This window comes from Cupressus sempervirens, chromosome 3 (assembly GCF_028749045.1).
Source record: "Cupressus sempervirens isolate cs-2001-9-10 chromosome 3, ASM2874904v1, whole genome shotgun sequence".
Taxonomy (NCBI): Eukaryota; Viridiplantae; Streptophyta; class Pinopsida; order Cupressales; family Cupressaceae; genus Cupressus; species Cupressus sempervirens.
Genome location: NC_143120.1, coordinates 426928624 through 426943081, shown reverse-complemented (window position 1 = coordinate 426943081; position 14458 = coordinate 426928624). Strand labels below are relative to the sequence as shown.

General features: G+C 30.7%; 1 protein-coding gene across 1 annotated transcript; it reads right to left on the bottom strand.

Annotated features, from left to right (window-relative positions):
- Positions 1–424: 424 nt before the first annotated feature.
- On the bottom strand, positions 425–5726 carry LOC149566845 (WD repeat-containing protein ATCSA-1-like). Its single transcript, XM_089816540.1, has 4 exons — positions 5657–5726; positions 3011–3258; positions 2730–2807; positions 425–436 (listed from the first exon to the last, which is right to left on the bottom strand). The coding sequence occupies exons 1-4, from the start codon at positions 5724–5726 to the stop codon at positions 425–427; spliced, it is 408 nt and encodes a 135-aa protein (XP_089672666.1).
- Between the last annotated feature and the right edge of the window lie 8732 nt (positions 5727–14458).

Genomic DNA, 14458 nt, shown 5'->3' with positions numbered 1-14458 from the left:
TGTATTTATATTGGGAGTGCCTCTTATGTACATATTGTATTAGAGTAGATGTCAATATATTGCACTTCAAAATATTGCATTGTTTGGCAACTCTGGATGATATATCTGTTGCATTGAACTATCATTGTAAATTGCTTCTAAAGAATAGGTGTTGATCTGTATAAATTAAGCATTTAAAACATGTTGGTGGTAGAATATGGTAGAGTTGATTATAGGGTCATGCATATTGATGTCTACAGGGCAAGGGAGAGTGTATCCTATACTGAAGGAATGATCTTTACATTGGCTTACTGATGATGTAGACCCTATTCGACGTCTTTGAACTCAATAATGACTCCCTTACCTTTAAAGTAGGGTATCTGGTTTAAATAGGTTGCATTTGTAGCATCCCATATGAATATAGGCAATTCCAATCCTGGGATAATCATGTGGCCGCCTGCAGTGTCATTTAAGAAATATAGAAAGCTTAAAATTCAGTACAACACACAGCAGATTGTAATTAGGTATAAAGATAAGGATAAATTTCAAGAAGGTTTTGTGCTGATAACTCATCTTTTTTTAAATCCTTGATTAAAGACAAGTTTGATTGAGAATCAACCATAAGAATCTGGAAGAGGATGCTGATCAATAAATTTCTTTTGTCATGTTGGAAGTGCAATATTCTTGCCTACACATCCCTGTAACATTAAATACTCAAAATGCAAATTTAGTTTTTGATAAGCTGTCACAGGTTTTTTGCATGAATTTCTTTTCTTAAGTGTATTTCTTCTCATAGAATGAACTCAGCCGAATGAAGTTGAACATGCAAATACCTGATGACCTAGTTCAAGAATATTGTGTATATAGAAGCCTTGTAGATTCTGGCATAATTTCTCCTCAGGTAAGGTCACTTATAGATTCAGGCAAAGGCAAGATTTATTTTCAAAGTGGTGTCATTTGTTAGTTTTGATATGCCAATAAACTTTGAAATAAATAATTTCTCCTTAGCAAGGTATTACTGCAAATTGTCATAATATATGACTTTTGCTGACAAGTTCAGATGTCTCTCTCACAAGTAGATCACTGAAGTTGATTGCAGATAATACCAAGCCAGATGATACTTGCTCAATAGAATTTTATACTATCACCATTGGGAGTGGGGAAGGGTAGGTAGTTATTAAAACCGTTGCAAATGGCATGGTGATGTACAACCTTCCAGAAAATTGCTCACAGAAGAAACATCACGATGTCGAATTGAGATGTCCAATCAAACATGTTCATGATGGTGAAGCTTGCGGTACTAGCAGAACTTATCAGACTGATAAATCAGGAGTATATCTGGAAAATCATCCGAGGTGGAAAGGGAGACATAATGAGAGTTAATCACAAGGGAATTTATTGGTGGATTCTACCAAACAAATTGATCATAATTAGCTTCTTTCTGGCATCAGTAGTAAGACTCTTGATCGTGTACGGGTGAGAATAAACAAGATCAATTTGCCCTTAAAGAGATCATGTTTTCTTAGATACTTACCCTCAAGTCTTTTTGATATTTTATTTAGGGTGGTTTCAATTCCAATTATGCCGATAAAATTGAATTTGTATTGGAGATGCAAAAATTGGTAATCAAAGGCATGTTTTTCAAGGTTGTTAAAAATATCAAGCAATGGAATTCAAACTTCTATAAGGAAAATCTTATATTTCTATTTCAACTAAAGCAAGTATTGGGATGGTCTCATTGATTATAATTTTTAGTTTATTTGATATAAAAGGATGGTCAATCATTTCTATGTTTACAATCACGGCATTTTCAGACTACTGGTTATGATATGCAGGTTGAGTTTCTTAAACTTGTAAGAGACAGGGTTTTTTGCAGGTGCTCTTAGAGTTGCATGATCTGACATGGGTCCTCTTGCTCAAAGATATTCATAATTGTCAAAACCTTTGAAAGAGACAATTCTGACATTGACAAAGGCAAAGGATAGTGCATCAGTAAATTGCATTTCATTAACTATTCTTGCAACTTCGCTTTAGGTATGATCTGGAATCTGAATGAAACAACTATTAGTGTTATTATGACATGAAGGACTTGATATTTGGGTGCATCATTTTCTTATTAATACACTTGTTCTATATTGGAAATGCTATCCTAATATAACATGATTATTTTATCTCAGCTAGTTTAACTGGTTCAGATTTCACTTCAACAGACTAAATCACTGTGATGAGGTCTTCAAATCAAATGATAGTGTATAATTTCTTGAACAAGACCTGAATATCATCTTCAGTTCATTTTCTTGATGTTATTATACCCGACGGAGATCTAAATGGATGGAGCTTATTGGATAGAAGAAGTCAACAATTGGCCATTAATGTAATATTGCTACACTAGAATATTTTAAATGAGATAACATTTATTCTACATGTCATTTTAGCAATCCAACTGCCCATTACAACTTAGTCCATTCTTATTCCTTCAACCTAGTAATGTCTTTGATATTTGTATGCTCGTCTCTATCTGTCTTTAATGGACTTTTGAAAATCTCTGATTCTGGAGCTCTGTAATACTTTTTTTTACATATTAATAAAATTTGTAGGTTTTCTGGACTGTGTTGTTTCCCTCTGTGAAGAGGGCTTTTCCTAGGGTAATTCCTTGATCAGAGTTTGTGGTTTGTTAATTCTGGTTCTATTTTACCTACTAAATAAATTATAAAATGTATAAACACAACCAAATAAGAGTTGAAGTATACCACGGTGGCCTGGCAATGTATGAGTGAAAGCTCAAGATGCCACATCACACAAGCGAACTTGAACATCTTCTGTTCTAGCTGCAATTAGCATGTGAGTTGTTCAAATACAAGACATTGCAACCCCATGAACCTTTCCTGGTAGCTTAAATTGAATTTCCACTTGGAAAATCATTTAAATCCATAATCAAGCTAAATCCAACATATATTTATCAATAAATACTTTGAGATAAACTAATAGACAATTAAATGAAAGAGTAATATAGGTAAGCCCCTTAGTGTACCTGGGATGTATTTGTGTTACAAACTTTAATATGATGATCAAATGAATCGGTAACAAAAAGGTCGGTATCAACAGGATACCAAAACGCTGATGAAATTTCATACTGATGCCCATGTTCCAACTGTTTCTCAACTACAAAGAGTGATTTATGCTTTGCTACAAGTTCTCCTCCATCATAACCTGTAGCCTGTTGAATATCATAAACAAGAGCTAATCCATCTGACGCACCAGATAAAAGGTATCGACCCTCTTTCAAGTCAATTTGTCCCCATTATTAACAAATAATGATTATATAAATTTCACTTTAAAATATACAGATTATTCACTCAAAAAATGAGGTCAGGAAGAGAAGTAATCAATTTGCAAGCCACTAAAAACATTACGAATGACTACACGCAATGTGGGACCATAAAATGATATTCTGTGTTCACACATTCAAAAACGCAAACAAAGACAACACATTACAAAGTGGTATATATGTTGTTAAGACACAACTTCTTGTAGAAAGCAATGAAATGTTTTAGTTGGATAAAAGTTTCCTACTAGAATGAAAATTTTCTAAACTGTTATTTAGCCAGCAAATGGCTTAGAAACGATTATTTTGAAAACCAAAAATAGAAAACCTCTCCAACTTTATAGAACACAAGAGTGTATTTTATCCAACACTGCAATAGCTTTCAATAGCCCTGATCTGAAAAAACAGTTGCATATTCAAATGTCTAGATTTCACCATGAACAAGTTCAAGAACATCATTCAATTTTCAATCCATTTAATCATGCTTTCTATCTAGGAAGCCATTTTCTACATAATATGTATATAGTATTTTCATCTCCAAATCCAAACTTACAGACAAAAAATTAATGAAATCAGAAACATGTAAGTGTTAGATACTTCTACATCTCTACCCAAAAATATGTTGTGGACCCTCTCATGGATGTGTCACATTCAAAATCATGTTGACAGAAAAAAGAACAATTCGTGAAAGGAGATAATTCATGGAGCTTTATATAAACAAATCAGCCCATTTAGACATGTCTTGCATCCATTAGATCATTGTACAATTGAAAGAAAATATGGTTATCATCACCAAATCCAAACCTTCAAGAAAAAGATTAGCCAAGCTAGAAGTATACAGGAGCTCTATACTTCTATGATCCATCCCTCTAAAGATGTAATAAATCTATTCAATTATGTCACTAAAAAAATCATGGAAAAAGAAAATGGTAATAAACAGGAAGATAAACTTACAAATAAGTCATGGAACAATATGTTTGACATTTGGTAGAAGAAGATTTACCACAAAAGATAAGCAACATATTAAGTATTAGAAGACAGATTCAAATTAACAACAACACCATGTGTATATACACTTAAACTCATTAATTATGATGGATTTAATTTATAACTCAATATTTCTTGCATGAATTAATATTACATGTTCGATTGCAACATTTGCAGACTATGAGGAGATAAGTTTGCAAAATACAAATAGGTGACACAATACAAAAGAGAAACAACTGAATTATAGTAATGCCTAAACAATGCCAAATTTTTTTGACCTTGTGGATAAAATATCCATCATATGAGTAGATATTGATCAAAGGCCCTATGGCATTTGTGATATAAATCTATTTGAAATGATTAAAAGAAAAGAATGCTGAAATAGCCTGAAAGTAATTAGAACAAGCCACATAACAATTGAAATAGGGGAATGGAAACAAAATATTTGGCAATTAGCAGCAGGAGTACTAGAAAGATGAAACTAAACATTTAGGATATCAGTTCAATTATAAGTCAGCAGGTTTTAATAGCCTTTGCCAAAATGCCAATAATCATCACAATTGTAGTCTCGCAGGAAACAAATCATGGCTCAATAATTTTCAGATGCCCTTTATTAGCCTTGTCTTTTGGCTATGAAAACTGTGTAAAGAATCTCTATGCTTTTGAGTGAAGAGTAAACAAGCTCCCAAAAACAAATATAATTCACTTGTAACTATTTTAAATGATTGGAGTTCTAGATACTATGGTACATGAAATATGTTAAAAACTTTGCATTATATCCTTTTCTTTTGTCTATATTATATTGTTGACTTTGTGACTAGGAAAAAAATTATTTGATCACTTTTATGTTGTGAGGTAATCTCCTTGCACAAAATTTTATGTCTTTAATTGTTTTACCTTGCCCCAAGGATTCTACAATGTATGATTAACTATTCTCTTATTATAGCAGAGCTAACTTTTTGATATGTTCTAATTTGGTTTAATTGGTAATGTTAACTTTTTAACTTTTGAGGGATATAGTTCAACTTATTTACTAGTGTTTGTCTTTTGTGTTTTTATTATGTCTTGCACTGATCTTATTGCCTAAAGGTAAGTGAAATAAGAAATGTATTACACTTTTTGTAATTAGTCCCTTTTTAAGTTTTCTCTATATATTGATCAACATTAAATTGGATGATTTGATTTTTAAAACTGACAAAATCTCTCCAAGCTATAAATGTTGCAAGTTGGAAAGAGACTATTTTAGGTCTATGGACTGCATGTCTTTGTCTTCTTGAAAGTATATAAAAGAACACTCCTAAATTCTTTATCAATTTAAAGAGAGATCAATTTATAAATTTCAATTTAGACCAAGAAAGTGCATACGAATTCCAGAAAAATTTAGTTTTGTTTCCATATGTAGGAACAAAATGCCATTAACAGTCTCGGACCTCATCTTTATTCACACATGTGCATTCTACTATGTTTTAAACCATTGGTCATTGTTTCTGTTATTGAAAAAGATGATAAAATTGTTCAAGATTCCAAAGACAATATATTAAAAAATGTTGTGAATACAAATGCATATGATAAAGGGAGAAAAATCATGGAATTTCTCTTGATCTTTTTTATTTATCAATAGGTGAAGAATAGCCATTGCCTACCAGACTTTACTAGTCCATTATTTCCTTTTGTTATAGGTTTTTTAAAGCAATTTATAATAAACATATTATTTATTTCTTTGTTACATTTATGAATTGGCACCACTTTCCCTATTACTAGGAATAAATTAATTATAGTTCATTGATAAAAACTTTCTTTTCATGTGCCTTACTTTTATCAAATTCCTATTTTTATGTTTTTTGTATACTAAGGTTCAATAAATATCACCATAATGTGTAATGAACACTTTTAGCACCCACCTAAGCATAAGGAAGAGGAAATATTTGATCCTTTAGCACCTCCATATGTTAAAAAGTGAGTATTTTAATTGATTGTGTTTCACAGTTTTTAATAGATGTGATTTTTTAATGGGGTTTCATATTTTTATTTAATGCAAAGGTCTATTTTCTTGTCATAAATTGTATAATCATTTGTATCTTTTTCCTAAGAAGTTAGCACAAGAAACAATACTTGTTTATGGCCAAAGTGCTCAAAATTATATTTTACAAGAGTATATCACTACAATAATTTAGAGAAGTGTAATTGACATAAAATATAATTTTAAAATGCTTGAACAAATGAACTTCAAATTGTTGAATTGTTATTGATAAAGATATAGATTATTATTTTTTATAATAACTAAAATTTGTGTTCCTTGGAAAGAGTATCATGTTACAGTGGCCATGATCATGGTAGTCTTTGTTAATTTTTTGAATTATTCTTTAAAGGGTACTAGCTCAATGGAAGAGAAACTACTTTATAAGGAGGATGTTGGTTTAATTACATCGTGCCCTAATATGACTAAATTTATGATTAAATAAACTATCAAATATACTACCATATATACTAATGAATATATTACCAAATATACTACCATATATACTACCAAATATACTACCATATATACAACCCAAAAAACTACCAAATAAACTACTAGAATTACCAAATAAACTACCAAGTAACAACAATAAATGACTAAATCAATGACCTAATCAATGATTAAAATAGTTTAGTGATAAATTTGGTTGGGAGATTAATGTCTTGCAATAAACTACCATTGGCCATGTGATCACAATTAGTCACATATCTACAATTTATAGTAGTTATTTAGTAATATATTGTTTTTTTTGTACTAGTGTTAGGAGCAATAAGGACTATGAGGTCCACCCTATCAAAGGATTCCTATAATACAATGAAGCATGTAGTAGGTTAGGAGATTATGCATAAGACTGTTAAGTCCACCTTGATAGAGGATTTGATTGATGCACCTGTTAGGATGAACTAGTAGCTAATCTCTGCTCTATAACTCAATTTTCTAAGTGAGATTCCTTTGATGTAGAATGATCACCTTAATGTGGTGGATGAGGCTCTTCTTTTCCTTTTACTATTTGTAGCCTTTAGTCTTCTAATTTGCATTCATGCTTATTTCACTCTCTCATTTGGATATGAAAAGATATATTATATTTATAATAGTCCAAATAATTATCTTCTAAATTTGGCTACAATACCATAACAAACAATCTTCACTAAGTTAGCTCACTCTCGATACTCACGTTCTAAAGACCACTCAAGTGATATGCTAACACTTAGTAACACAGTGAACTCGAAAAGTACTAGCACTCAGTTGACACTAGTACTCAGTCCAAATTGATCACTTAGGAATAGGATAGAACTTGGTTAACGCTAATGACTCAAAAAACATTGTTGAGCTTGGTTGATACTATAGAGCTTAGTTGACACTACAGCTCGGTCAACACTACTTTCCCCTCGATTGGTTGACACGGCTAGCTCGATTGATAGTGTCTTTCTGTTCTACTCAATCAACACTTATTTTATGCTTGGTTGATAGTGCAATAGTTTGGTTTACATTTTTGAAGCTTTGCTTACACTATAACAACTCATATTACATTGTGAAGCTTGGTTTAAACTATAACAACTCGGTTTACAATGTGAAGTGAGACTTACTCTATGAAGCTTGGTATCAATGTAGCCAATCAAATGGTCAAGTGTTTTGGCACTATTTGATAAATGTTATCACCATAAGGTTAACAGAGATGACTTAATAATTAAGTGCATTTAAATTTTTGTTATAACTCTTATTCTTTAAATTGCATTAATTTTTTATAATATTTCAATACTAGTTTTGGCATTAAAATTATTCTAATCAAATAAAGTGAGAGACAACATGAACCCAATACATTAAAATAGCATCAAGTGTTTTAACAATATGGTATAAAAATAATCTAATAGTACTAAAATTAAAACAAATAGTTGATTAATTATGATTCATTGCAAACCTCATTTGGAACCCTATCTTATGTGGGTATATGTCTAGGCATTTCTTTAGGATCTTGTCATATAAATTATGTGTGAATTATTATAAATCTATGAGAAGATTTATGCAGATATTATAGAGTTCAAATCTGCGGCAACTAGTTGTGTAGATAGAATCTTATTTTTTTCTATTTGTTGTGGGTTGTACAAAAATCAACCTACTTTCCTCATGTGTTTGCATAATATTGGTATCAAAGAACATAAGGGTTTAGAAAAATTAGAATTGGTGCATTTCTACATAACATTTAAAAAAAAAGGCTCTTAATATGCCTCTAAATAGATACATGTTGAAGTGGAATGGAGACTAAGAATCAGTGGATAGAAATATGAAGTTGATTGAGGAGGTTGAGAAGCTAAAGGTGAGTAGGAAAGAAGGAACAAGGGTAGAGAAGAAGAGGATGCCTCTAAAAGAGAGGAAGAAGAGGATGAGGAATAATCCCCAATGTAAGTAGAAGAGGTTCCCATGAAGTAGGGATATCTCATATCTATTCCCTAAATATATTTGGGAAAATCCTTAGATGAAAAGTTAGAGATCCCCATATTTAGTGGTAATTGGAATGTCGATGAAGTGATGGATTAGATTAGGGCCATTGAGAACCACTTTGATAATGAAGAAGTCATAGAGAATCACATGATGAAGATAGAAAAATAAAAGTTGAAAGGGTTAGCCCTTATATGGTGAAATTATATCCAAGCAAAGAGAGTGAAGGAGGATAAGAGTATGATGTCCTCTTGGAGAATAATGGTCTAAAAAATTGGGGAAAATTTTACATACCTCAAGGAGAATCAAGCCAAAAAGATTATCATGGAGAAACTATTTCATGGTTTAATTTTAGACAAAGAAGGCTTGACAATAGGGGAAGATTTGGAGGAAGGAGTTCTAGCCCATTTAGGTGCTGCAATATCAACCAAGTCAAACATTCAACTTCTAGGTTTCCTAATAAGGTTTGATCAAGATCTCAAGGAGAGAGAAGGACATAATTGGTTAGAGAAGAATATTTTCAAAGTGTTAATTCACCTGAAACTTTTGTAGACCTTGAGAGAGGAGAAACACTTTTTTATGAGGATAACTCTACTCAAGGTATGTAATACACTAAAACCACCACAAAGAAATTTCATTTTTAGGACCACTTGTAAATAAGAAGGGAAGGTGTATAAAGTTATTGTAGATTTAAGGTCTACTCATCATGTTGTATATTTTTGAAATGGTAAAAATGTGAAAACTAAGGAGAACACCATATCCTTCCCCTATGAGGTTTCTTATTGCACAAAAGGACTCTAAACCTTGGTTGAAGAATAATCTTGGGTATAATTTTAGATTGGGGAGTATATGGATAGAATCATATGTAACATTGTACCCATTGATGCAAGTCATCTACTTTCAGGGACACCATGAAAATATGTCACGAATGATCATCATGATGGGCAAAAATATGCCTACACTATTACTAAAGATGAGAATTTTCACCATGAGATCGCTACTTGATAGTCTATAGGAACATAAATAATATAAGGTCACATTTCTAGGAGGGAAAGAGTTCATAGAATTCATAAAAGAGAAGTGCTATTAGAAGTAGGTTGAATCAGTTATACAATTAAAAAAACTCTAAATATCTTTATTAATTATGAAATATATAAACAACAGATGCACCAACCATAGAAAGATAAACATACACTTGATAATGTTAGGATTAATGCGACATAAATAAAAATTACATGCAAATATAACCAATATTAGAAAAAAAAATTGCATAGAAGAGAACACAATACACAAAGATTTAACATGGCTCACCCAATCCCTAGGTTAGGTCCATCAACAACAAGTCCAATATTATTATTATCTAGTGATTACAATAACAAATCCCTTACAACTCAATACCTCCATAGGAAGCTACATTATAAAATCCCTTACCCTAAACCATTTTATACAAGCATTTTGTTGCTTACAAAATTACAGCTAGAATAAGATGTCCAATAGAAAAATAGAAGAAAATTTTTGTTGACAAAAGAAGGAGATATGGTCTGGAAATTGAAGAAAGTATTGTATGGTTTGAAACAAGCACCTAGAGCTTGACATGCAAGGTTGGACAAATATTTGGCAAAATTGTTATTTTCTAAGGTACTACAGATAGTAACTTGTATCCAAAATAAATTGAGAATGGTTTACTAATTGGTGAGGTATTTGTGGATGATATAATCTTTGGAGAAGATGATGAAGCAAGTGAATAATTTTCTAATAAAATAAATAAAGAGCTTGAGATGAGCGTGATTGGTGAGATGAAGTATTTCTTTGGTTTGAAGATTTTGTAGAATAGTGAAGATATTTTCTTATCACAATATAGGTACTTGAAAGACTTGTTGAAAAGTTATAAACCTATTGGCACACCTATGGTAATTTGTTATAAGTTATGTAGACACGATTATACACCTACTATTGAAAAGAAGAAGTACATATCTATGATTGGAGGTTTGCAATATTTAACACATACAAGACTAGATATAGCTAATGTAGTTGGCATTATTTTGAGATTTTAAGTTGATCTTAAAGAAGAACATTATCTAGAAGTAAAGAGGACTTTTAGATATTTGAAGGGTACACCTAATTTTGGGTTGTGATGTGATAGACCAAATGAATTTACCTTATGTGCATATGTTGGAAACTACATTTCAAACAATTTTTGTGCTATCACTGATGTCAAATATATTGGTAAGACAATGTCCTATCTATTTATTTGATGAAGAGGATTTGAGAAGCTTTTCATAAAAAATGCATCTAGAGGAAAGGTTGAGTTATGAATAGGAAAATACAAATGTACATTTGATTAGCTCGACTTTGACAAGACAAATTAATTGTTTAAATCATGTATCTAGAGGAGAAGATAGTAACATTCAAGTCTTGGAAGTGTCTGCAAAGATAGATCACTTGTGTAGGCTTGAATGAGTAATAGGGTAAAAGACTAAGGAATTTTGATGAACATGTCAAGTGATGCTAGTGTCAACTGAGCCATAGTAAGTACCAAGAAAATTCAGTGTTGACTAAGCATCAACATCAACTGAGTGACAATATTGATCCTGAGAAAGAAGCTTTATAAAGATCGACTAACTTAGTGGTGACTAAGTGTGAGAACTTAATGTTGGCTGAGGAACATTATTTCAACTATTTGCGAGGAATCATAATTTCCAACAAACTAAGTTTTTTTTTTGGGATATGGAAAACATGTTGAAGATAAGGATCAACGAGTTCGATCATTTAATTTTAGGAGAGGATTAGGTGAATGATCTAAGAGATCAATTCAAGGAGACATTTCTAGAAAAGAAGAGATTAAAAAAAATGATGATTAGATACATTGTATCTAATGGATCAAATCGTGAACCCTAAGATGTATGGTGTCGATTAAGTGGAAAAAGCTTACAACTGCCTATTTAAAGAGGTATAGAGGAAAACTTTAGGTAGAGAGTATATGGGTAGAGAGGCTATGCATGTGTGAAGGAGTTCTAGAGAGTTGAAGCTATTACTGATGTTGTTGATTGGAAAATCTAAGAACACTAGTACATTTTGGGAAATATGTGACTATGTGACTAAAAATTTTAGTCATGCCACTAAAATGTTTAGTCACATGGCTAAAAATGATCACATTCCACTATTTCTTTATAATTTATACGTATATATGACTAAATACAATACTAATTTGGTCACTAGGTAAAATTACAAGATCAACCAAATAGAAATGAAATATACTACCAAATGATTGGATAATTAGTCACCTAAACACAAGTGATTAAATACACTACCAAATAAATCACTAAACAAGTGACCGAATAATTATTCACTAATAAATGGTTATTTGTACTTTCTCTAAGATTTCTTTAATAAAATTAATGGATTAAGTTAATTTTATTTTTCATAACTCATTCATCACCTTTGGAACTTCTCTTTCTCATACTAATTGTGGTTTCACTTTGCATCTTCTCCAATATAAGATGCTTTATTAAATGGCTTGGGACATTTTATTCACCATTTTGGAGTCTTTGATCAGTATTGAAAAACTTGATTCAATTTTCCTTTAAGAGGCATGTCAATAAATGAGTGAATTATTAACCTTTTTCTTAATTCATTTCTCTTCTATTTATATTACTCATTTGTATTCTCAATTATTTATTCTAGTATTCATAAAAAATATTAATTTATAACTAATATATAATGTAGGTTTTTTCCCGAAAAAAATAGAATAGAATTGATATCTAAGATATTATTGGAATTTAAAAATTAATCTTTTAGAGAATAATTTAATGTACAATTAGAAACTCTAAGTGGTGTCATAACTTCCCCTTCTTGGTGTTCACCCTTAATTCACTTGTAATTCCAAACATAGAGTTGTGAATATTGTGGATAAGATTAAGATATATTTCTATTAAAATACAAGGTTTACAATATATGTTTACCTACAAGTATACAAGTTATCCTAATAAAATGATATATATAAAACATGAATGTTTCATTTATAAGAACTAAATATATGTAAATCTATATCATTCACATAATGTCACTTTATGATAATCTACATACTGTACTTTATGTCCTTAATGATTCCTTTGATTCGCACTCTCTTCTAGTTATTCTTCCATATAATTATTAAATGCAGTTATCTCATATGTTTTCCATTTTTCTTTTTCCTTTTAGGTTAATTCTTGAATTCAACTCATATTAGAATTACTTATATACTTGTAATAATATGTGGAGGATGAGGTGATGACTACTTTACATGACTTTCCTTAGATTTTTTTGGCTTCCTTTAAACCCTCCTTTCTCCTTCTTATCGAATATGCTTTAATACTTCTAACCTTTATTCCCTTACACCCTTACTCACCCTTTCTCCTTTATATCTAATATGTTCCCTTGTTAATCATCTACTAGATATAATTTTGAGAATATATGTTGTCAATATTTGATTTTGAATAATGAAATATTAGACATTATAAAAAGGATTATGTATAAATATTAATATATTTTTGTTGATAATATTAATGCGATTATTTAATGTTGCTTCCTTTCTTCCCCATCCATGATAAAATGTCATGAACTTACAACATAATAAAGATGCTGTGATTTCCTATGACATAATCAAGGGTTTCTTACTACTCTAAATCACTTCTTGTAAGTTTATTGACTCTACAATGTTGAGTAATTTTCTTGCCTCATTCAGATAACAATAGGTTTGAATAATGACAATGATATTATATTTATATTTTAATCATTTAGCATATTATAATTATATTTTTATTTAGTATTTAATCATTTATGATTGTGAGGTTCTATTTTAGAAGGGGTCATATGTAGTATTTTATATATTGTTCTCTATATAGAATCACATTTTTATAATATTAAAAACATTAATGATCTCTATAGTAATTTAATAATAATAAGATAAAAATGTACATCTAAATAATATATTCATATTACAAACAACTAAATAAATGAAAATTATTGACTCTCATTCTAGGTGCCAAAGAAAAATGAGACAAAAGCACCAAAAATGAAATGTGGACAATAGGAAAAGTCAATGAGATGGATTTTTTGGCATTCTAATTTCTATTTCTCTGCAATGACTCATATCAGGGGACAATAATGGAACTCAAATTGAATCAATATTATCCATCAACGAAATGAAGAAGGTCCAACTACAACAGTGCCTTGCTATTCCCATTAATCATTATGGTTTGTGCATTATTATTTAACAAAGCTCATGGTTCCAATTTATTTAAATTTGTTTGGTGGAAATTTTCTTTACTTTTTTTCAGTTTGATCTTTTCCTTCTAATGTTTTTCAAACTATACTTTCATGCAGCACTATCGTAGATCGGTGATGTGGATTTTCTGGCATTGTCTATTGAAGATACTAAAATGAGTAAGATCTTCTCACTAATAGTTGTACATTCTCATTTCCAGTCATGTTCAATTATTGCAAGTCTAAAAATTATGCACATTAGTCATTGCAAGTTGATCCAAAATTTTGCAACTATAATAAACTTATTTTGAAGGTAACCAATTCATATTTAGTGCAAATTTGTGCAAGCTTAAGACCCTAGGGTTCCATTCCTTAACTGCTTTTTGGCATGTTAGGTTTAATTCATTAAGTTTTAGTTACATTAGCACTTGTATTTGAACATAAGCATTGATTATATAGGTCTTAGT